At 43.5% G+C, this 25,212-nt stretch overlaps 1 protein-coding gene across 1 annotated transcript in view; it reads right to left on the bottom strand.

Moving 5' to 3' along the window:
- Nucleotides 1-1,273: 1,273 nt before the first annotated feature.
- Nucleotides 1,274-25,212, bottom strand: part of LOC123749663 (uncharacterized) — a 185,864-nt gene continuing 161,925 nt past the window's right edge. The window contains exons 12-13 of the mRNA XM_069323920.1: nucleotides 15,578-15,721; nucleotides 1,274-1,957 (exon numbers count right to left, since the gene is read on the bottom strand). Coding sequence (XP_069180021.1) covers nucleotides 1,820-1,957; nucleotides 15,578-15,721 — 282 coding nt within the window. The 3' untranslated portion in view covers nucleotides 1,274-1,819. The remainder of the gene's footprint in view (nucleotides 1,958-15,577; nucleotides 15,722-25,212) is intronic.

Below are 25,212 nucleotides of genomic sequence, written 5' to 3'. Positions count from 1 at the left end.
GGGGGTTATATATGACTACTACAATAATTTTCTGTCCTTCAGTTACTATGGTGCCTGATATGTAGTCACTGAAACCCCTCACAGCCCTGATTAACCATCTCTTTAAAACTCCAACTGTATGGAGGCACCCGGGTATGTGCAGTGTATGGAGTCACCTGGGTATGTCCAGTGTATGGAGGCACCCGGGTATGTGCAGTGTATGGAGTCACCTGGGTATGTCCAGTGTATGGAGGCACCTGGGTATGTGCAGTGTATGGGGTCACCTGGGTATGTCCAGTGTATGGAGGCACCTGGGTATGTCCTGTGTATGGGGTCACCTGAGTATGTCCAGTGTATGGAGGCACCCGGGTATGTGCAGTGTATGGGGTCACCTGGGTATGTCCAGTGTATGGAGGCACCTGGGTATGTCCTGTGTATGGGGTCACCTGGGTATGTCCAGTGTATGGAGGCACCCGGGTATGTGCAGTGTATGGGGTCACCTGGGTATGTCCAGTGTATGGAGGCACCCGGGTATGTGCAGTGTATGGGGTCACCTGGGTATGTCCAGTGTATGGAGGCACCTGGGTATGTGCAGTGTATGGGGTCACCTGGGTATGTCCAGTGTATGGAGGCACCCGGGTATGTGCAGTGTATGGGGTCACCTGGGTATGTCCAGTGTATGGAGGCACCTGGGTATGTGCAGTGTATGGGGTCACCTGGGTATGTCCAGTGTATGGAGGCACCCGGGTATGTGCAGTGTATGGAGTCACCTGGGTATGTCCAGTGTATGGAGGCACCTGGGTATGTGCAGTGTATGGGGTCACCTGGGTATGTCCAGTGTATGGAGGCACCCGGGTATGTGTAGTGTATGGAGGCACCCGGGTATATCCACTGTATAGAGGCACCCGGGTATGTCCAGTGTATGGAGGCCCTCAAGACAGGAGGAGAGGCATGAGGTGCGGAAGAGGTTTGTGTTGATTCTAGGTATAATGGACCAGTCTTGCCTTTTGTCTTTATATAGAACTTAATTCATCTCGGGCCGGAGTCCTGCTTGGCTGCTCTAACTCCTTGCCTTACCTCAGTTGGATCTCTCAAGTATTCACTTGGTCGTCTCTTGCTCTCACCATTTCAAGGTGTTGGTGATGCTCATATATTTCAAATTCATAATGAAACGGAATGACTTGGTACAAATGTTTAATTATATATTTCTTTTGGTTTGGAATTTATGACTAAATATTCTTATCCGTAAACAGCTTAGTAGATTAGTCAACGGTTAATGTTGGAAGGAAACACATTGACATTTTGTGATTTAATTAATTTTAATTACAAGCTTAACTTTAGTGCACGTGTTAGGCATTGACTGCTTGCATTCTCTCTTATAGTCTAGGATTAATATTGAACCTGAATTTGAGGTCTTAATTGTTTATGTTCTGTTTATTGTGGTTGAGACATGAGACCGCTGGTAAGACCAATATTCTACCTTATAAAGACCTGTGCACTGTTTTATGTTTATTTATATTATATTATAATTTAAATAAACTTTTTTTTAATTTTATGGCCCGGGTGTACCTATATATTGATTATATATTTGAGAGCCTTCTACTGCACTTATGTAAAGGTTTATTTTGAGAAAAGGCCCACAATATCATCTGTCCTCACAGCTACATTAACAAGTGCTGGACACGCAGGTTATGTTTAAGCTACTGTGAAATAAGTCATTTATCACTGGTGCAAGATCGAATTAGTCATCCCGAAGTCTGTAAATACAAACCGAGCTTACTTATTGGGATTCTAACTTGTATAAGACTTTATACAATAAACTTTTCTGATCGGCTAAACGTTATGGCACAGCGTTGAAGGACCCCACCAAGTTCAGGCGACGACCAGGACTATCAGAGTAAATCATGTTGCTGATAACTATGTTATACTCTGGTCTGTTCCTTAGCTGAGAATCCCCGTCAGGCAGGAGCAGCAACACCTGCAAGGTAGAGGAGATACTTAGCCAGAGATTGAGATCTTGAAGATCACTTTGCCGTATTGTCAAGAGTGGCAGCAGGAGAAAGCCAAGTGAGCTTGTGACTAACATGCACTGACAAACGTTGGCCTCGCATATATTTAAGAAAGATCACATTAATAAAGTTCAATATAAAACAAGAACGTTTATAGTATTCTTGATACACCCTAAGTAAACAAGCACAGTACCCTACATGGTATTCTTGCCACCCCATAAGTAACCAAGCACAGTACCCTACATGGTATTCTTGCCACCCCATAAGTAACCAAGCACAGTACCCTACATGGTATTCTTGCCACGCCAGAAGTAAACAAGCACAGTACCCTACATGGTATTCTTGCAACGCCATAAGTAACCAAGCACAGTACCCTTCATGGTATTCTTGCCACGCCATAAGTAACCAAGCACAGTACCCTTCATGGTATTCTTGCCACGCCATAAGTAACCAAGCACAGTACCCTGGATAACAAAGGAGCTGAAGAACCTTTTAGGTAGAAAGAGAGCTTGGTACAAAATGATTAGGTATGAGGAAGTCAGTTTAGAACAAGAATTCGTAAAACTGGTTAGAAATGTTAAAAAAGAGATAAGGAGGGCAAAAAGAAACTATGAAGTTCGTAAAGCAGGGCAAGCAAAGACAAATCCTAATGGATTTTTTCAGTTGTATTGAACTAAGAGTAGAAAAAAGGATTAGACCATTAAAAATTGAGAAAGGTCAGATAATTTGTAATGACGAAGAGATGTGTAGTATTTTTAATAAATATTTTATATCAGTAATTTACTAAAGAAGAACAGAACATTATGCCTTCAGCCGAACAAGTCTATGTGGGTGGGGACGAGGACAGGTTGACTAGTTTAGCAGTTATCAGTGAGGATGTTATTTAACAAATAGTGAAACTCAAACCAAAGAAATTCCCAGGGCCAGACGAAGTGGTTGCCAGGATGCTTAAGGAATGCAAAGAAGAGCTTTGCGAGGCATTTTCTACCATATTTAATAAATCATTAGGGTCAGGCAGAGTGTCTGCCTCAGACACCCAGAGCATTACTTATTGTGTTGTATTGCCTGCTTTACTGCTTCTTTTAGGTTACCTAACCTAACCTAACCTAACCTAACCTAACCTAACCTTACCACAATGAAGTGCTTCAACTATGCTGGGATAAAATGATAGCAAATTTGTTAAACATGAACGGCCACTTGTAAAACCCATGTTGTGAATCATTTATTAATTTATATTTTTCAAGATAAAGACGAATGGTATTTTCAGTTATCGATTCAAGTAACTTTCCCACAATAGACATTAGGCTAATTGGCCGATAGTTTGACGCAAGTGATCTATTTCCTTTCCTGAAAATTGGAACCACATTAGCAACCTTCCATGACTCTGGCACTGGGCTTGACCCTAATAATTTATTAAATATGGTAGACAAAGGCTCGCAAAGCTCCTCTTTGCTTTCCTTAAGCACCCTGGCAAACACTTCGTCTGGCCCTGGGGATTTGTTTGGCTTGAATTTCACTATTTGTTTAATAACATCCTCCCTGGTAACTGGTAAACTAGTCAACCTGTCCTCGTCCCCACCCACATAGACTTGTTCGGCTGAAGACATAATGTTCTCGTCATCTTTAGTAAATACAGAGATAAAATATTTATTAAAAATATTACAAATCTCTTCGTCATTATCTGTTATCTGACCTGTCTCAGTTTTTAATGGACCTATCCTTTATCTATACTTTGTTAAATATAAATGGGAAAACCCTTTAGGATTTTTCTTTTCTTGCATTGCTCTGCGAACTTCATAGTTTCTTTTGCCCTCCTTATCTCTTTTTTTTAACATTTATAACCAGTTGAACGAAATCCTGTTCTAAACTGATTTCCTCATTCCTAATCCTTTTGTACCAAGCTCTCTTTCTACCTTTAAGGTTCATCATATCCTTTTTTTTATCCATTTTGGGTCATTATTATTCGATCTATTCAATTTGCATGGTATACTACCTTCCTTTGCTTTGCTCAGAATATTTTTAAATATGTTCTATTTTCAATTATCATCGAAATCCCTTTTTACATCACCCATCTCTGGATTCACGTCTCACTCCAAGACAAGCCCACCCCCCCATGCTCAAGACTTTCCAATCTATTTCACCAAAAAAAAATCTTAGACCATTAAAATCAGCTTTTCGAAAATCTGGTACTTTAACAGAATTTTCTCCTACAAATCTATTCCATTTTATGTAAAATCTTATTTCTTTGTGATCACTGTTCCCTAGCTCACTCCATATTTCGATTTCATTAATTTGTTTCCCAATTGTTAGCACTAAGTATAAAATATTATTTTCCCAAGTTGGTTCCTAAATGTGTTGTTTAATCTTCAATTAATTCTAGAAATTCTCCTACTTCATTATTCCCTTGTTTTGTTCATTCAATTTATTCCACTAAAATTAGTCACCCATGACACAATTACTCTTAGCCCTAGATGCTCTAGATATTTCATCCCATAGGTGCTTTGTTTCCATTATGTCCAAGTTTGGTGGTTTGTATATAACTCCATTTATAAAATTTTTAGTTGTTTCGTTAAATTCTACCCAGATAGTTCCTGTGTGTGGCTCAGTTTTGATTCCCTCTTTGGGACTACATTTCAAAATTTCCCTAATATATATGGCTATGCCCCTCTTCTTCTAATATATCTATTTGCGTGAAATAATTTAAATCCATTTATTTGATATTCAACTAATATTTCTCCATTTTCTACTTTCATCCATATTTCAGTAAGTGCAATATTACTTTTTTTTCTGTGCAGACAAGAGCGTTTAAATCGTTTATTTTGTTTCTTAGACTCCTACTGTTCTTGTAATATACCTTAATTGTACTGTTATTTTGAGGCCCTTCTCTTTCCCTGTTTATTTTGCCAATTTGTTTCCCCCCACAAACACATACTTTTATTACTCCCCTTCTCCATATCAATTCCCATACCACTATCTACTATCAGTTTAAACCCAAACAAATCCCTCCAACCACAGGTTCCAACGAGTTGGCAACAGCAACAACCTCAGCCCTAGATAGATGCACCCCATCCCGAGCATGCATGTCATTTCTTCCATAGAAGTGTTCCCAGTTATCTATGAATGATATTGCATTTGATTTGCAATATTTGTCCAGTCGGCAATAGACACCAAGTACTCTCGATAACCATTCATTTCCAACTCCCTTTCAATGATGAATGCCACATATGATTGTGATTCCTCCCCTTGCTCCTAATTTTATGGTGTCTTAAACCTCTGTATCAGTGCCTCACTCCTAACTCGTCCAACATTATTTCCGCTGGCACTGATACAAATAATGTGTCTGTTTCCATTTCAAGCCATAATATTCAACTATATATTCAACAATATCATCCATCTTCTTGAGGTTATCTTGAGATGATTTCGGGGCTTTTAGTGTCCCCGCGGCCCGGTCCTCGACCAGGCCTCCACCCCCAGGAAGCAGCCCGTGACAGCTGACTAACACCCAGGTACCTATTTTACTGCTAGGTAACAGGGGCATAGGGTGAAAGAAACTCTGCCCATTGTTTCTCGCCGGCGCCTGGGATCGAACCCAGGACCACAGGATCACAAGTCCAGCGTGCTGTCGCTCGGCCGACCGGCTCCATGTTGTTAACAGTATCACCAATCTCTGCTCCCGGATAGCAAATCCTTAACCTGTTCCCCTAATCTCTGTCACAAAAAGTTCTGTCCAAATACTTCACCTGGGAATCTCCCACGACCAAAATTAGCGTAGGTGCTTCCTCTACTTGCTGAGCACTTTGAGGGACCTGCGCTTCCTTCGTTGCCTTTCCTTTCAAGTGAACTGCAGGCTCCCTACAGCACTCGTCTTGCAACATGGCGAATGAGTTAGAAGTCCTTAGGACATTTGTAGATGGCCTTGTCAGAGTCTTCTTAAGACCCCTGTCTACCAAATTCCAAGACGAAAACTTTCTACTGTTGCTCTTCCCCTTTTCTTCCTCTTGACGGCCCCCCCACACCTCTTGTTGGTAAGGGGGGGGCGGGGTAAGAGAGATGACTGTCCCCTAAATGAGCCAGTATAGGCTGGTCCTTTGATACGGTTGTACTGATGGGTAACCGCCTGGAGGAGATTGCACTACAGGATTAGTGCACCTCCTGCAGATATCGGTGTGCTGTTGTGACTATAGTATACCTGAAAGTAAACCATGGAGCAGCCTACCCGATATAACCACGCCGAGCTCGTGTTAAACTCACGACAGTGGTGGTAAATATTTCTGTTACATTATTCTGCCTTGATAACGGTCTAATGCTTCAACGGTCTTTATACCAAGTAAGAATGAAAGATGTAGGGAACATATTCGTTCATTTTGTGTGCCTGTCAACTCGTGGGAGCGGGTTGTCTTCGAAAAGAAGTTCCTGTAAAATAGTCTAATAGGAGGTACAAGTGTTGTGTTAGTTGACAATTCAGAGCTTGCATGGCGTTTCACCTTCCTTTTTATGATGTCTTCAACAAAACCATTAGAGAAGCTGATGTTGACTAGGACCTGCCTTACCCAACCGAGTTCTTCATCGACTTGCTTCAATCCTGAGCTGTGGCTTACAGCACGGTCCACGTAAGCATTGACAACACTCCTCTTGTACCTGTCTGGGCAGTCACTGTTGGCATTGAAGCTCATTCCTATGTTTCCTTAGTGTAGACTGCAGTGTGGAAGCCTCTGCTCCTTTCTGTGACTGTTACGTCTAGAAAATGCAGCTCCCCATCCTTCTCCATCTCGTAAGTAAAACTCAACACAGAATTCTGCTCAAATGCCTCCTTCAGCTCCTGCAGACGTCTGGCATCAGGTACCTGCGTAAAAATGTCGTCAACATACCTGCAGTATATGGCGGGTTTCAAGTCCATGTCAACTAAGACCTTCTGCTCGATGATACCCATGTAGAAGTAACGCAAACAGGACACCTAGGGGAGAACCCATGGCGACCCCATCTACTTGCTTATACATGTGCCCATCCGGGCTCAAGAAGGGTGCCTCTTTAGTACAAGCTTGGAGTAGTTTCCTAATTATGTTTTCTGGCATGTCAAGAGGAGTACAAGCCGGATCATGATACACTCTGTCCGCTATCATCCCGATTGTTTCATCTACAAGTACGTTGGTAAACAGTGATTCTGTATCCAACGAGGCTGTGGCCCGTGTTTCCCACAGTAAGTCAACAAATTCCTTTGGAGACTTCAGACTGAAAACACAGGGGTACATAAGGAGTCAGCAATCCCTTGAGTTACTTAGCCAGTCTGTATGTGGGTGTGGGTATCTGGCTGATGATTGGCCAAAGTGGGTTTCCAGGCTTGTGGGTCTTGATATTTCCATATGCATACACAGGTTTATATTCCCCAATAACCTTCGGCAGGTGGCGTCCAGATTTCTTGGCGTTCACAGTTTTGATCAATCTGTTTCCCTTCGTTTTCAATTCGGCAGTAGTGTCCTTCGTTACCCATTGGAATTTAGTTTAGTCAGAGAGTATGAGGTTCATTTTCGAAAAATATTCGTCTTTTTTTAAGAATAACGTATATTGGCGACTTGTCACCTCTCCAAGGTGTTCGAGTCACTTCTGGGGTGTGGAGTTTTCAGTTACATATATGCTTGGGGTCCATTCAAGTTTGTTTGCATTTTGTGTTGCTCACGTGGCCCCACAAAGTGAGGTGATTTGATGTCTGATACACAGTCTATGCCCAGGCTCACCACAAAGTGACGTCGGGATGGTGGGGGAAATAGCCTCGGCTACCATCGTCTTTTGTACGGTCACAGTTGGTCGAGTGGTTAAGGTACCAGATACGCCATTGCATAGTGCTCCTGGCTGGCTGTGTGGGTTCGAGTCACTACTGGGGTCTGGAGTTTTCAGTTATATATATATATATATATATATATATATATATATATATATATATATATATATATATATATATATATATATATATATATAACTGAAAACTCACACCCCAGAAGTGACTCGAACCCATACTCCCAGAAGCAACGCAACTGGTATGTACAAGACGCCTTAATCCACTTGACCATCACGACCGGACATAATGAGGTGATAGCCTAAGCTATTTGAACCACCCCACCGCCGGCACTCGGATAGTAATCTTGGGCATAGCATTTTACCAAATCACCTCATTCTTTGGGGCACACGTGAGGAACACAAATGCGAACAAGCCTGAATGGTCCCCAGGACAATATGCAACTGAAAACTCACACCCCAGAAGTGACTCGAACCCATACTCCCAGAAGCAACGCAACTGGTATGTACAAGACGCCTTAATCCACTTGACCATCACGACCGGACATAATGAGGTGATAGCCTAAGCTATTTGAACCACCCCACCGCCGGCACTCGGATAGTAATCTTGGGCATAGCATTTTACCAAATCACCTCATTCTTTGGGGCACACGTGAGGAACACAAATGCGAACAAGCCTGAATGGTCCCCAGGACAATATGCAACTGAAAACTCACACCCCAGAAGTGACTCGAACCCATACTCCCAGAAGCAACGCAACTGGTATGTACAAGACGCCTTAATCCACTTGACCATCACGACCGGACATAATGAGGTGATAGCCTAAGCTATTTGAACCACCCCACCGCCGGCACTCGGATAGTAATCTTGGGCATAGTAATCTTGTTTCCTCACGTGTGCCCCAAAGAATGAGGTGATTTGGTAAAATGCTATGCCCAAGATTACTATCCGAGTGCCGGCGGTGGGGTGGTTCAAATAGCTTAGGCTATCACCTCATTATGTCCGGTCGTGATGGTCAAGTGGATTAAGGCGTCTTGTACATACCAGTTGCGTTGCTTCTGGGAGTATGGGTTCGAGTCACTTCTGGGGTGTGAGTTTTCAGTTGCATATTGTCCTGGGGACCATTCAGGCTTGTTCGCATTTGTGTTCCTCACGTGTGCCCCAAAGCATGAGGTGATTTGGTAAAATGCTATGCCCAAGATTACTATCCGAGTGCCGGCGGTGGGGTGGTTCAAATAGCTTAGGCTATCACCTCATTATGTCCGGTCGTGATGGTCAAGTGGATTAAGGCGTCTTGTACATACCAGTTGCATTGCTTCTGGGAGTATGGGTTCGAGTCACTTCTGGGGTGTGAGTTTTCAGTTGCATATTGTCCTGGGGACCATTCAGGCTTGTTCGCATTTGTGTTCCTCACGTGTGCCCCAAAGAATGAGGTGATGTGGTAAAACGCTATGCCCAAGATTACTATCCGAGTGCCGGCGGTGGGGTGGTTCAAATAGCTTAGGCTATCACCTCATTATGTCCGGTCGTGATGGTCAAGTGGATTAAGGCGTCTTGTACATACCAGTTGCGTTGCTTCTGGGAGTATGGGTTCGAGTCACTTCTGGGGTGTGAGTTTTCACTTGCATATTGTCCTGGGGACCATTCAGGCTTGTTCGCATATATATATATATATATATATATATATATATATATATATATATATATATATATATATATATATATATATATATATATATATATATATATATATATATATATATAATATATATATATGATATGATATATAATTTACTTGTATATATTTCTCTTATATTAAACAAAAACCAAACAAAATATTACACCACACTATTTTATGCACATTATTATATTATAGAATTTTATTTATATTATATATAAATATTATATGTTGATTTGTGGAATCAATTACCGCGTAACGTGGTGGAGGTGGGGTCCCTCGATTTTTTTTCAAACGTGGGTTGGACATGTTTGTATGTGAGTGGGATTGGGTGGTTATAAATAGGAGCTGCCTCGTATGGGCCAATAGGCCTTCCGCAGTTACCTTTGTTCTTATGTTCTTGCTAACCCTTAGATGTGGGTTGTACAATTTTAGGCTTGAGCTGAACTGAACAATGCACAACCTAGCCTAATATATTTCTTTGTGCTGACCCAACAAGGGTAGGATTATCATTTAGCTAGAACTGTACTAAGAATTGTACAGCCTAGCAAACATTTATTGTGCAGCCCCGAAATAGGGTGGGAATAATCAACTACACGATTTTTTTTCTATATGTTTACCATTCTTATATTATTTCTATTGTATTTCATCTTTGAATGATAAGAACTGTTGCTATCCAACAGACGGCGATGAAGAAGGGCTAGTTCAAGGTAAATCTTATAGCAGCAGCGATTGATTACTCCTCAAATTTTATATTTACTGTTAATATTGTTAATCAGCATCTACGTGAGGCAAACAACGTTGCCTAGTTGTAGAAAATTATAACCCTAGGCTTTTATTGTCAACCAATTGTTTAAATCTGAGCCAGTACCTCAGTTATTTCCACAACGAAATCATGGGAGCCAATGAAACCAAATTCACAGACTGTGTATCAGACGAAATGTTCAGCAACAGTATGTTGTTCTTTAGATCCTACGTGAGTCTCAAAGGTCATGTGACTCGACAACTGAACAAGTTTGATCAGTTAGTTCAGTCAGGTGTCACAGTCAAAGTACTTGAAGGCTGTGAGGGATCTAGATCCCTCAGCTAATTTTCCTAGTTTCTAGATTAGGCTAGGCACTCTAGAAACTGAAGCTTTCAAAATAATATATACTTGTTGGATGTTGAATGACAGCTTATGTTATGGTCTATCATTTGTGAGTAGTCAGAAGTCTGTGATGGCTCTGTAGAGAGAACTACAGAGATTTTCCTGTTTCTGTGAAACAGGATGATCGAGGTGAGAGGGAAGTGGGATGTGAGGTACTTGGCTAAAACCGTTAGAGGTGGGGGGGAGAGTGGAGTGAACGTTGCCCCCCCCCCACATGGGAGACATCACGCCACTGTCTTTTAGGCCTCCCCCTCCTTGTGACGTCACGGGATACTCGAGGGTGAGTGAGCCTGTGATTGGTTTAGGCATGTGTGCTCCAAGTCGAGTTTTGGCGCGAAGAGCTGTGGTTGGAAGCGGCATCTTGGTAGTGTGCCGGCTTCGTGCTGATTGGTCAAGACAAAGTAGGGAGGAGGAATGGGTATTTGAGTTTCCCTGCCCACCAGGGAGGCAGTTTGAATTGGGCGGCAAGCGGAGGAAGAAGTGTCTGGTGGAGGTGGCGGGCTGACCACCTCCACCCCACGTTAATCGCTTCTCTCGTCCAAATAACTCATCGAATATGGCACTCCTGCCATCAGGGGTTGTGTCATGGCCCAATTGGGTGAATTGGGGCCAAGGATTTACGGAAGGAACAGTAAAAAGCTAAAGAGACAGTTGCAGTGTTAACCCATGAGGCAGATGGCAGAGCCTCATGGTGTATCAGATTGATCCCTCATCCCTCGGGTCTGAGCATCCTGTCTAGTGGCAATGGACAATTGGTGTTGGGCAGTGTAAGTGAGTGTGATATTACAGGCTGCGTCAGTGTGGGGACGCCGCCGGCCATTGTCACGCCAGTGTAGTGCAAGGCAGGCTCTGGTTTGATGGGGTTGTTAGTGATTCCCCATCCGCGTGTGTACTCCTGTGGGCGGCAGCCTGCCAGCCTGAGGCACCCATGTGCGTGGACACCCGCGGCCACCCAACTTGGCCAGCTGCTTGGGTGGAGGGGGCCACCCATCCAGGCCACCCGCTCGGCCAAACCCCACCCCACCCCGCGCACCACCTCAGCCGGGTGGGGTGCTATGCCGTCATGCGCTACCCGTGGCCAACCCCAGGCCACCCAGCCGCTCTGCCCGGCCCGGCTTGGCCTGCACGCCGGCTACCACTACCCCCCCCTCTCAGCTCGGGAGGGGCGCTGTGGGCCATGCGGTGGCCACATGCCTTGGCCACTTTCCTGGGACAGCCTAGGGCCACATCTTGTCGACGCATGAGGAGCAAGCAAGCTAAGTGTTGACAGCTAGAGTGGCAGTGACCTGGGAAATGAGTACTATTATCATTGTGTACAGTGTGATGGGTACCGGTGGAAATTCACGGTAAGAGTTGTCTCAGAGCCTCGCCAGGCTAGGGAAGCAGCTGAGTGACAGCTGTCAGTAGGGTCCAGGTGATTGGGAGGGCGGTACCTGGAGATAGATGTTATACACGGGACCACACTGTAGTATCATAATGTATATATATAGTAGACTGACTAGAGTATGTAACCGGTCAGTGTAGAGATTTACCATATAGGTGATCCAGCCTGTCGATTCAATATAATCGTTCAGACTGGATTAATGCCATAGAGTACCGTAAATTATAATCATTAGAGGTAGGCAGGCCCGGTTGCAGTGATGTCAGTGGGGGGCCCTGCGGTCTGTGTAGTTAGTTACATTTACTTGATGATATAATTTTCATTGATTATGTGAATGCCATTTCTATATGTTCATTTGCATGCTTTATGTACTGTGTTGTGTGGTAAGTCAGTAGATGTGATTGCTGACTGATTGCCTAATGATGTCATTAGCATGTGGGGTATGCTGACGGCATCATTATGTTGCAGGTTTGTGCAGTATTGTTATCAGTTTATACGATATTATTGCCCCAGGAACTGTGTTGAGGGTTTAAGGGACCTCTAGGATTATTCAGGGGAATTCACAGTACTTAATGAGAGCAGGCAATTGATGGGTTAATTGCCTTGCTGAGGTAAGTGTGTGTTCACAGTAGTCCTTTGCAACGGGTGCAAGAAAAAGAGAGGGGCAGTAGTATTAGTATACTCTTGTGTGTTGCACAACCGTGTGTCATTATTGTGTGGGCACAGTAATTAGCGAGTTGCAGTAGCCGCAACCATATGTGGGCAATGCTTTTATGATGTTGCATGCCATTGTAGTGTGACCTATGTAACGCTGGGGTTACTTTGTTTCTTTAAGTTGTGTTGAGGACTTAAGGATTCAGTGAGTTAATTAAGTAAGGGGTAATTAACTGGATAAGGGGTGCCACTTAGTATTATGGAGTGAGTGAGGGCTGTTATGAGAGAAAACAGTGTTGAGCTGGAGTGAGATACGTCTCGGGAGCAATTAATTGTCCATGTGACAACTAATTGACCACTCTAGCTAATTATGTAATTAGCCTTCTCATCATGAATTCACGTAGTGGGAGAGGATCTGTCAGTCTGTCAGTATTTGTGTTAACGTAATTTGCTCGAGACTAATTACCTTTCAGGGGTATAGCAATTAGTGGCTCAGGTTAATTAGTGGATCATTAACATTGGAGAGCTCCGATGACTCGGTAAAGCGAGGTCATGGAGCTAGCATAGATCGTTGTATTAATCATATCCTGTCTGAGGACAGTGGATTAGTGACACATCTTCTAATTAGGGTAATTAACTCCTTTCCCGTGAATTCACAGTGTTTGATGAGACCTGCTTAGGCAGTGCGGAGTGAGACGTATTTATGGATGATTACTTATTGGTCCTGGTGACAGTTAATTAATTGCTCAGAATTAATTAGGGAATTAATTAGGGAAATTAACACTCACTAGTAATTTTTTGACACAGACTGTGGAGAAGCTACCAAGTTAGGATAGGCTTAGTTAACGTAACTCAATGGGGATGTAATTAGTGGTCCGTTTGACCTTAATTGAGAATTACTCACTGAATACTTGCAATGAGTCAAGTGTGATGTAATATAAGTTTGAGTTATTGTTAACAAGAGAGACAAGTGTTAAAGATTAACGTAGAGTATCATCATGTTGTTGTCTAGTGTGAGACAATTGTTTGTGATTACCGTAGTACTTTGTTGCTGACTGCTGAGATCAGTCAATTAACGTAATTAATCACTTAAGGCAATTTCTTTTGGTTGTCGTCTGGTGACGAGAGTAGAGTCATCTAGGGATTTGTGGAGCTGTGTCCCAGAATCCCGCCTTGCCTGTCTTTGTTACTGTTTACAACAGTGCAACTTCTTGTAGGGAGTTGCAAAGAGTGTTCACACTGGGTTGTGATAGGGGGGGGGGGTCACTCTTGGACTACCCGCCTAGTTACGTGGGTCTCTCCTGGGGGGCGGGAGGACCCCTAAGCTTGTGATTATAGTAGCTGTCAGGGAAACCGAGACACTATTGATTGCATGCTTGTGTCTTCAGTGGATATCCTTCATTTGTTTAGTTAGTTCATGTTGTCAGCCCGAAGTGTCAGCAAGATGGAGCCTGCTGTCACTTCTCGAGGGGCTGTTGAATAGCTGTGTTGCAAATGCCACTTGATGTACAATAACGTAACCATTCGCTGTGGTGTAACTTAGTCTGTGATATTTTTCTTCGTTTTGCAATATTGCGTCATCAGTGGGCACACCTGTGTTCAGGTTAGTTCAGTATGCAGCCTCACAGCAAGGGTTGCTATTTAGCTGTTTGTTATCGTGCCACTGGATGGACATTAACGTATCGTAAACTCGGTAATGTAGTAGTTAGTCTCTTGTTATTAATAAATTGTTATGTTATAGAAAACGGTCTTTGATGTCAACCCTTCAACCATATTATTCCACCATATTTCTGCATATTATTAAATGTTGATGTGATCTTGATAAGGCGGCTGTTCTTGGGAATTTGAATTCCAATTCATAGCGCCACATCAAATATAAATATTTGATTGTGAGAACCCGTCGGTTACCCTCTATTAGTTTTAACGTCCTGTTTAACTAGGAGGAGCCAGCGGCCTATTGTGGACAGGTTTTCACCCCTGGTGGTGGAGGCCTGGCGGTTTGCTCCCGCTTTTCCTTTTTTTTCTATTGGACTCATGCTTAACTGCCGTGAGCAGCCTTTAAACTTGTAGTCCACCTCCTAAGGGAGGTAGGCGTAGAGAAAAATCTCACAAAGGCCACATAGAGGTGGCCAAACAAAAATTACAGAGAACAAAGGAGGCTGCAGCTAACTATCTTAGAATCCTCAGGCAACAAACTGCTGAGCCAGACAAACATCTTCCATGACGATACGGACAATTTGAGGAGGATGTCTTTGATCGTCTGGATAAATTAATACAGTTCTTAGAACTATTGAATATAAAATCTGTTTCTCAAAATGCTTTAACAACGAGTGATACTTATATACTTGAACCACTCAAAGAAGTTCGTCTTCCTGCCATTGATCTACCTCAATTTTAATGGCAGAGATGACGAAAACTTCGAATGTTACTTGAACACGTTAGATTCCTTAATGAACTCTAAAAGTTCAATTAACAAAATAAATAAATTCCTTTATTTGCGAAGTACCCTTAAGAGAGAAGCAAAGCCAGTTACCGATCATGTGAATCTAAGCAGAGACGACTACGATTCTGCCATACAGAATCGTCATATTCTTACGTTACCTCCCACCTTGTCCACAGCTTACCTGTCAGTCCCATGCTGTCTAGTGTACCCCATGTTGTTAAGTTAGTTTTGCTTAGTGAAATCTAGCTGCTGTGACTCGTGCCTCGTGTTAACTTAACTGATTTATAATTACTGTGTTGTTGTTCTGTAATTATTGTATATATAAGCTGTGTCATGAATATAATTTCGCCCAAGTAAACTAGTGGTTTTACTTAGACTTTCACTCAAACCTAGACATTTGTTTATGTTTTATCTGAGGTCAGGAGGCTCACAGATTAAGGGGAGAAAGTTCTCCACCAGGAGCCTCACTTGGGGATGATGACATAACAGCGCCCACCTGATAGTTGCCGAGAGGAGCGTTAGTGGGTAATGTCATGGAGAACTGGAGCTTCTGTTGTTGGCCGGGCAGCCACCTCCTGAGGTCCGCCCCAGCAAGTGCAGACACGTACTCAGTCTTGGTGCTCACATGATGCAACACTAACTGCAAAACCAGCCACATTCTTAACGACGTTGGCCACAAATATCTATTTGGTTTTCAATATCATAGGAATATTTAATTTAATGGGAAGTTAAAACTGAAATGTTAATGAACAAATTGGTTAGTGACAGATCAATTATTTATCGTATGAAGTTGTTCAGCAGGTGAGTATGAGTATGTTAAGGAACCATTAGCGAACAGTGTAGATTGTATGATCGCAATGTACATCAGGCTCCGAACTGAGAAAGTTTTCATCATATACACGCAATAAAATTATATTGGCTTACAATTCATTAATTTACAATTGAATGTTGCAGAGTAGGAAGCCCTCAACCAGTTCCAACTTGGAACTAGTTTGTGATCTTGCCTAGGCTTACCACATGATTGAATAGAGCTCAATAACACGGCAGGGCCACAAGACAGAACAGGGTTCAGTAACACAGCAGGGCCACAAGACAGAACAGAGTTCAGTAACACAGCAGGGCCACAGGACAGAACAGGGTTCAGTAACACAGCAGGGCCACAAGACAGAACAGAGTTCAGTAACACAGTAGGGCCACAGGACAGAACAGGGTTCAGTAACACAGCAGGGCCACAAGATAGAACAGAGTTCTGTAACACAGCAGGGCCACAAGACAGAACCCTGGTTCAGTAACACAGCAGGGCCACAAGACAGAACAGGGTTCTGTAACACAGCAGGGCCACAAGACAGAACAGGGTTCTGTAACACGGCAGGGCCACAAGACAGAACAGGGTTCTGTAACACAACAGGGCCACAAGACAGAACCCAGGTTCAGTAACACAGCAAAGCCACAAGACAGAACAGGGTTCTGTAACACAGCAGGGCCACAAGACAGAACAGGGTTCAGTAACACAGCAGGGCCACAAGACAGAACAGGGTTCTGTAACACAGCAGGGCCACAAGACAGAACAGGGTTCAGTAACACAGCAGGGCCACAAGACAGAACAGGGTTCTGTAACACAGCAGGATCACAAGACAGAACCCTGGTTCAGTAACACAGCAAAGCCACAAGACAGAACAGGGTTCTGTAACACAGCAGGGCCACAAGACAGAACAGGGTTCTGTAACACAGCAGGGCCACAAGACAGAACCCTGGTTCAGTAACACAGCAAAGCCACAAGACAGAACAGGGTTCTGTAACACAGCAGGGCCACAAGACAGAACAGGGTTCTGTAACACAGCAGGGCCACAAGACAGAACAGGGTTCTGTAACACGGCAGGGCCACAAGACAGAACAGGGTTCTGTAACACAGCAGGGCCACAAGACAGAACCCTGGTTCAGTAACACAGCAGGGCCACAAGACAGAACAGGGTTCAGTAACACAGCAGGGCCACAAGACAGAACAGGGTTCTGTAACACAGCAGGGCCACAAGACAGAACAGGGTTCAGTAACACAGCAGGGCCACAAGACAGAACAGGGTTCAGTAACACAGCAGGGCCACAAGACAGAACAGGGTTCTGTAACACAGCAGGGCCACAAGACAGAACAGGGTTCTGTAACACAGCAGGGCCACAAGACAATACAGTTCTGTAACACGGCAGGACCACAAGACAGAATAGAGTTCTGTAACACGGCAGGGCTACAAGACAGAACAGGGTTCAGTAACACAGCAGGGCCAAAAGACAGAACAGGGTTCTGTAACACAGCAGGGCCACAAGACAGAACAGGGTTCAGTAACACAGCAGGGCCACAAGACAGAACAGGGTTCAGTAACACAGCAGGGCCAAAAGACAGAACAGGGATCTGTAACACAGCAGGGCTACAAGACAGAACAGGGTTCTGTAACACAGCAGGGCTACAAGACAGAACAGGGTTCAGTAACACAGCAGGGCCACAAGACAGAACAGGGTTCAGTAACACAGCAGGGCCAAAAGACAGAACAGGGTTCTGTAACACAGCAGGGCTACAAGACAGAACAGGGTTCAGTAACACAGCAGGGCCAAAAGACAGAACAGGGTTCTGTAACACAGCAGGGCCACAAGACAGAACAGGGTTCAGTAACACAGCAGGGCCACAAGACAGAACAGGGTTCAGTAACACAGCAGGGCCAAAAGACAGAACAGGGTTCTGTAACACAGCAGGGCTACAAGACAGAACAGGGTTCTGTAACACAGCAGGGCTACAAGACAGAACAGGGTTCTGTAACACCGGAGGGCCACAGGAAAGAACAGGTTCTGTTAAGCACCATGGGGAACAGGTAACATGGGGCAGGTGTGAAAAGTCTAAAGATTATAGTCTTATTGATAGCTTATATGGAGTTTACCAAAGGTAAACTCTTGCCCTTAGACGCCTCGTGTTGGCACCATGAAGGTGAGCAGCCAGCACCCTCATGCCCCACCACCAACAGTGTAGGCCAGCAGCCAGCACCATCATGCCACACACCACCAACAGTGTAGGCCAGCAGCCACCACCATCATGCCACACACCACCAACAGTGAAGGCCAGCAGCCAGCACCATCATGCCACACCACCAACAGTGTAGGCGAGCAGCCAGCACCATCATGCCACACACCACCAACAGTGTAGGCCAGCAGCCAGCACCATCATGCCACACCACCAACAGTGTAGGCCAGCAGCCAGCACCATCGTGCCACACACCACCAACAGTGTAGGCCAGCAGCCAGTACCATCATGCCACACCACCAACAGTGTAGGCCAGCAGCCAGCACCATCATGCCCCACCACCAACAGTGTAGTCGAGCAGCCACCACCATCATGCCACACCACCAACAGTGTAGGTCAGCAGCCAGCACCATCATGCCCCACCACCAACAGTGTAGGCGAGCAGCCAGCACCATCATGCCACACCACCAACAGTGTAGGCCAGCAGCCAGCACCATCATGCCACACCACCAACAGTGTAGGCGAGCAGCCAGCACCATCATGCCACAAACCACCAACAGTGTAGGCCAGCAGCCAGCACCATCATGCCACACCACCAACAGTGTAGGCCAGCAGCCAGCACCATCATGCCACACACCACCAACAGTGTAGGCCAGCAGCCAGCACCATCATGCCACACCACCAACAGTGTAGGCTAGCAGCCAGCACCATCATGCCACACCACCAAGAGTGTAGGCCAGCAGCCAGCACCATCATGCCCCACCACCAACAGTGTAGGCAAGCAGCCACCACCATCATGCCACACACCACCAACAGTGTAGGCGAGCAGCCAGCACCATCATGCCCCACCACCAACAGTGTAGGCCAGCAGCCAGCACCATCATGCCACACACCACCAACAGTGTAGGCGAGCAGCCAGCATCATCATGCCACACCACCAACAGTGTAGGCCAGCAGCCAGCACCATCATGCCACACCACCAACAGTGTAGGCGAGCAGCCACCACCATCATGCCACACACCACCAACAGTGTAGGCCAGCAGCCACCACCATCATGCCACACACCATCAACAGTGTAGGCCAGCAGCCAGCACCATCATGCCACACCACCAACAGTGTAGGCAAGCAGCCACCACCATCATGCCACACACCACCAACAGTGTAGGCGAGCAGCCAGCACCATCATGCCCCACCACCAACAGTGTAGGCAAGCAGCCAGCACCATCATGCCACACACCACCAACAGTGTAGGTGAGCAGCCACCACCATCATGCCACACAACCAACAGTGTAGACAAGCAGCCACCACCATCATGCCACACACCACCAATAGTGTAGGCCAGCAGCCAGCACCATCATGCCACACCACCAACAGTGTAGGTGAGCAGCCACCACCATCATGCCACACCACCAACAGTGTAGGCCAGCAGCCACCACCATCATGCCACACCACCAACAGTGTAGGCGAGCAGCCACCACCATCATGCCACACACCACCAACAGTGTAGGCCAGCAGCCAGCACCATCATGCCACACCACCAACAGTGTAGGCCAGCAGCCAGCACCATCATGCCACACCACCAACAGTGTAGGCGAGCAGCCACCACCATCATGCCACACACCACCAACAGTGTAGGCCAGCAGCCAGCACCATCATGTCACACCACCAACAGTGTAAGCCAGCAGCCAGCACCATCATGCCACACCACCAACAGTGTAGGCCAGCAGCCAGCACCATCATGCCACACCACCAACAGTGTAGGCAAGCTGCCACCACCATCATGCCACACACCACCAACAGTGTAGGCCAGCAGCCAGCACCATCATGCCACACCACCAACAGTGTAGGCAAGCTGCCACCACCATCATGCCACACACCACCAACAGTGTAGGCCAGCAGCCAGCACCATCATGCCACACCACCAACAGTGTAGGCCAGCAGCCAGCACCATCATGCCACACCACCAACAGTGTAGGCCAGCAGCCAGCACCATCATGCCACACACCACCAACAGTGTAGGCGAGCAACCAGCACCATCATGCCACACCACCAACAGTGTAGGCCAGCAGCCAGCACCATCATGCCACACACCACCAACAGTGTAGGCCAGCAGCCACCACCTTCATGCCACACCACCAACAGTGTAGGCCAGCAGCCAGCACCATCATGCCACACACCACCAACAGTGTAGGCCAGCAGCCACCACCTTCATGCCACACCACCAACAGTGTAGGCCAGCAGCCAGCACCATCATGCCACACCACCAACAGTGTAGGCCAGCAGCCACCACCTTCATGCCACACCACCAACAGTGTAGGCCAGCAGCCAGCACCATCATGCCACACCACCAACAGTAGCTTTCATTTGATCTAATATTTATGATTCTAATTATTGTATATAAAATATGCCCTAACTTAGTGCTAAGTTATTAACTAGAATTAATTAGTATATTGCTGATCAACTAAGCTAACTAACCGTCCTCCCTAACTAATGATAAAGACTACCTTACAGGAAACTATCCAGAGTCTCTGTACCTAACTCCCGAAATATCCACTGATGTTAATGATATAATCCTTTCCCTTAAAACAGTCAAGTGCCCTTGCTGAGATTCCAACTCTAATTTTCTAAAAATCCTCTAGATTTTTAGCTCTGGCCATTGCATTGCTTTACAAAAAATCATTTGAACTGCAAACCTTTCCTGATATTTAAAAAAAAACAAGACTAACCCCAGTCCATAAATGTGGTGATCTCACTGATGTCAACAATTACATACCAATATCAATCTTGCTATCCTTGTCTAAAATATTTGAGAAACTAATCTACAAGCAGCTTTACTCTTATCTAGCTAAACACAATACACTTAGGTCTTGCCAATATAGATTCAAACCCCCATAAAACACCAATGATGCAGCAATTAGTATGATTAACTTGATACATGCAACTCGTGACAAAAATGAGTTCCTCTGTTGGGTTATGTGTTTGACCAACGTAAGGTTTCTGGCACAGTTAACCACCATAACCTGCTTCTTAAATTACATCATTATGATTTCAGAGGTAACTCCCTCCAGTACCTTCAGACTTACCTTAGTGACAGGCTCCAGTATGTCTTTGTGAATGATCTCAACTCTCCCACCCTACCCATCAACACTGGTGTTCCACAGGGCAGAATACTTGACCCTCTCCTCTTTCTCATCTACATTAATGATCTTCCAAATGCTTCTCAAAATCTCAAGCCAGTTTTATTTGCTGATGACATAACCTTCATTTTCTCCAATCTTAACACTCTTATTCTGAAGGATAAGTTGAATACTGAACAAAATAAAGTCCATGTTTAGATAACTGCTAACAAACTCACACTTTACATTTGATATAACCTATATTTTGTTTGGTAATGAGTCCTCTGATCAAATTAATCTAAGAATTAACAATAACCAAATTAGTAACAAAGTAATGGTAAATTTCTTGGTGTTCTCAATGATGACAAGCTGAATTTCCACGGCCACATTCAAAATATAGTTAAAAAAGGTTAAAAAACAGATGGCATTCTAAGATTGGATATTATGTACCTCGCCCTGCCCTGGTATTATTCCCTCATCTATCCTTATATCAATTATGGTATCTGTACCTGGGTTTCTACTATCCAAAATCATCTACATCCTTTAATTATGTAACACAACTCAGCTATTAGAACAATAACAAACTCTGGCCCCTGACAGCGCTCGTTCCCCCCCCTTTCTTAAATCTTTGAATATGTTAGATATTAAGTCACTGCACATCCTCTCAGGTGTACTCTTATATATAAAACTCTAAACTGTAATGCTAATCCTGACCTTATGTCAGATCACGTTAGTTAAGAAGGTTGAGGCCTTTAAGGGAAGAGAAAGGGACGGGAAGAAAGGGAAAGGAAAGAGCTTAGTGTGAAAGGGAAAGGGAAAGGAAAGAGCTTACTGTGAAAGGGAAAGGGAAAGGAAAGAGCTTACTGTGAAAGGGAAAGGGAAAGGAAAGAGCTTACTGTGAAAGGGAAAGGGAAAGGAAAGAGCTTACTGTGAAAGGGAAAGGAAAGAGCTTACTGTGAAAGGGAAAGGGAAAGGAAAGAGCTTACTGTGGAAGGGAAAAGTCAATAGCAACGAAGCCAGGACAAAGGTTCAGGTTGGATAGGTTGTGTATCAGAGGCCGTTTCGACAAGACGGCGTCCGTGTAGAGTAGAGGCAGGAAAACAATTATTTTAGAAGAAGACTAATCATAGGATGATTATAATCCCTAACATGACAAAAGAGAGCACTGTTTGTGTCTGAAGACTTAACACTTCTTTTGCGTTCCTTAAGTCTGTCATTAAGCATACGGCCAGTTACCATGTTGGAGAGGTCAAGACGAACAGGAACGAAGTGTGTTAGTTTGTCGAAAGCCGAGCTTTATATCAAGAGGGTGAAACGTATTAGTGAGAGTTTTGAGCTCAGATATGAAGGGAAGGCAGAGAACATTGGTACTTGTGTTGGAAACAGGTCTGGGATGAAGAATTGAATAGAAATAACCTGTTACTTGAATGGGGAAGTGTGACATTAAATAAACCATTAATACTGTTTTGCTTACCTGAGCTGACCGATAATTGATTGGCGCCGCCCAACCTTTGTTGGCGATCAGTATTCCGACCTTCAGCTGACATCCGACAGCTACCTCTGCAGGAAACTGCGCCTGCACGCCCACCAAATTGTATCCCATTGATGACCAAATCTGTCAATAACGAATTTTAACTAAATATGCTCAGATCATAGTCCCTGCTCAAATCATATCTCTTAATACAAATCAGAAGAACAAATGATTGTCACTGGGTACACTGTTGAGCAGCAACAGACACCTTAGTTTTATGATCATACTGATGCTGTTGTTTAAGAATCAGCTAACGGGCTATGGTGAGCCTATAGTGGACTTGCCCCTGTAGTGGACTTGATCATACAAGTAAGTACTATCAGACTGAAGTCAATACGATGAGGTTCTCTCAACCAGCATATCAGAATGATACATATGCGATACCAGCATGTCGTAGGCTGCTAATTAGTAGAGAGAGTGCTTTTTTTAGTTTAAAACTGTAAACATCGTTAGCTTGTACTATTATAGGTTAGGTTGTGTCAAATTTAATTTGGTAAATATTGAAATCAGGTAATGATCTGACTTATCATGTGTACAACATTACTAGCATCTTTCCTTTTTCGTTATAGGATAAGAATGCTAAGTTTGTAACATTACTTCAAACTATCGTACCCTCCTTATAGCAAGCAAGTGAAAAGCAGCATTTGAAAATACAAATTAACCTTCAGACTTCACAGCAAAACAACGATTAACAACCCCTCATAAATGCACTTCACAATATAAACTAGGAATCTGAACTAAATAATACACATGGTATAAAATAATTAATTAACATCTTCCTCACCAAAGCACCCTCTACAACACACACTGCTCTTCTCACCAAGCAAGTAACTGTCAAAAGATTAAACAACCTTTGACTCAGAAACAGCATACGTAAGGATAATATATTCCACAAATATGTCCAACACAAGAAACAAACAAAACAAATAAGCTATATCTGTAAGGTTAGGTCAGAGATAAAAATATGAACAAAAATATGTCAAACATAATAAATTATATTTGAAAGGTTAGGTTAAAGGTCAAAGAATAAGAACAAATTATATCCAACACAATAAATACACTAAGATCAAAAAATGGTTAGGTTAAAGGGCGGAGAATAAGAACAATTATATCAAACATAGTAAATTCAACTTATGAAAGACTTGATGAACTTTAAATAAAAAATGTATAAAATACTTAAACTCACATCTCTAACAAATATTACTTGAACTGAAAAATGCCTGTATATAACAAATACTTTGAAAATTCATGACACCTATCTTTAACAAAATCTCATGAAATGCATAAAATACCCATCTTTAACAATTAACCCTTGATAATGCTTAAATACCCTATCATTAATAAAGACAGCCTTGAAATGACCAAACATCCATCTTTAACAAAATCCTTTGAAATGTTTAAACAGCCTATCTTTAACAGACACACCTTTGAAATGTTTAATCACCCTGTCTTTAACACATATCCCTTGAAATGACAAAGACCCCATTTTATACATGCCTCCTGAGAACGAACCAACAACTAATATATAACAAAAAATCCTATGAAATAAAGCAAATGTATTTGAAACACAGATTGATAAACATGAATGTTCTCAAGAAAAACATATATACATATTATAAGATGTTTAATATATTAATAATATATGTCAAGACTAGATGTGGTAAAAATAGACATTCCTATAAATTATATGGAAAGTATGAGGATATATAAATAAGTAAAGGTTAGGTGGGGTGTGATAGGTTATTTTTATATGGGGTAGGTTAAGGTTATGGGTTATGTAAGGGAGGAATGCTTAAACAACACCTACTAAGAATAACAGTAATAAGAACGAGCTAAGATAAGACAAATTAGTTTGATATGGGTTTTTATATAATGTTCTGAAAATAGTATATGTGTAAGAGTGACAAACTGTTTGTGAGAGTTGTGCTAGTCTAAGAGTGCATATGGTTTGTGTCAGTACATAAATGTATTTACTTGTTTTGACTAAGTTTATGAATTTGAGCAAGTCTGAGAATGTGAGTAAGTTAATGAACAGAGAGTATGTGTGCATGTGCCAGTCTGTGTTTGTTTGTGTAAGTGAGTGAACTGAGTATTTGTTTAAGTTTTGTATAAGTGTGCAAGTTTTTATAAGTTTGCGAGTGTAATTGTATGTTTAAATGAGTGTTTTAAGGGTAAATAAATTAAGAATTGATGTTTCAGAGAGAATAAGATGATGCTTTAAATAAGTTATGTTAGGTGAGGTATGTAAGTCAGATAACTTGGTAAGTTGTGTAAGTTAGGATATGTCAGGACAGATAAGTTATGTTAGGTGAGTTAGGTTAAGCAATTTACATCAGGTAAGTTTGGCTAGGTAAGGGGGGGGGGTTAGCTATGTTGTGTAAGTTATGTTATGTTTGGTTCATGATAAGGTAAGGTACGTAGGTAAGTTAGGTTATGTAAGTTATATTAGGTAGGAGAAGTTAGGTAAGTTATGATAGTAC

Source organism: Procambarus clarkii, chromosome 2 (assembly GCF_040958095.1).
Source record: "Procambarus clarkii isolate CNS0578487 chromosome 2, FALCON_Pclarkii_2.0, whole genome shotgun sequence".
In the NCBI taxonomy this organism is placed as follows: domain Eukaryota; kingdom Metazoa; phylum Arthropoda; class Malacostraca; order Decapoda; family Cambaridae; genus Procambarus; species Procambarus clarkii.
This window is presented reverse-complemented; position numbering and strand designations above follow the sequence as displayed.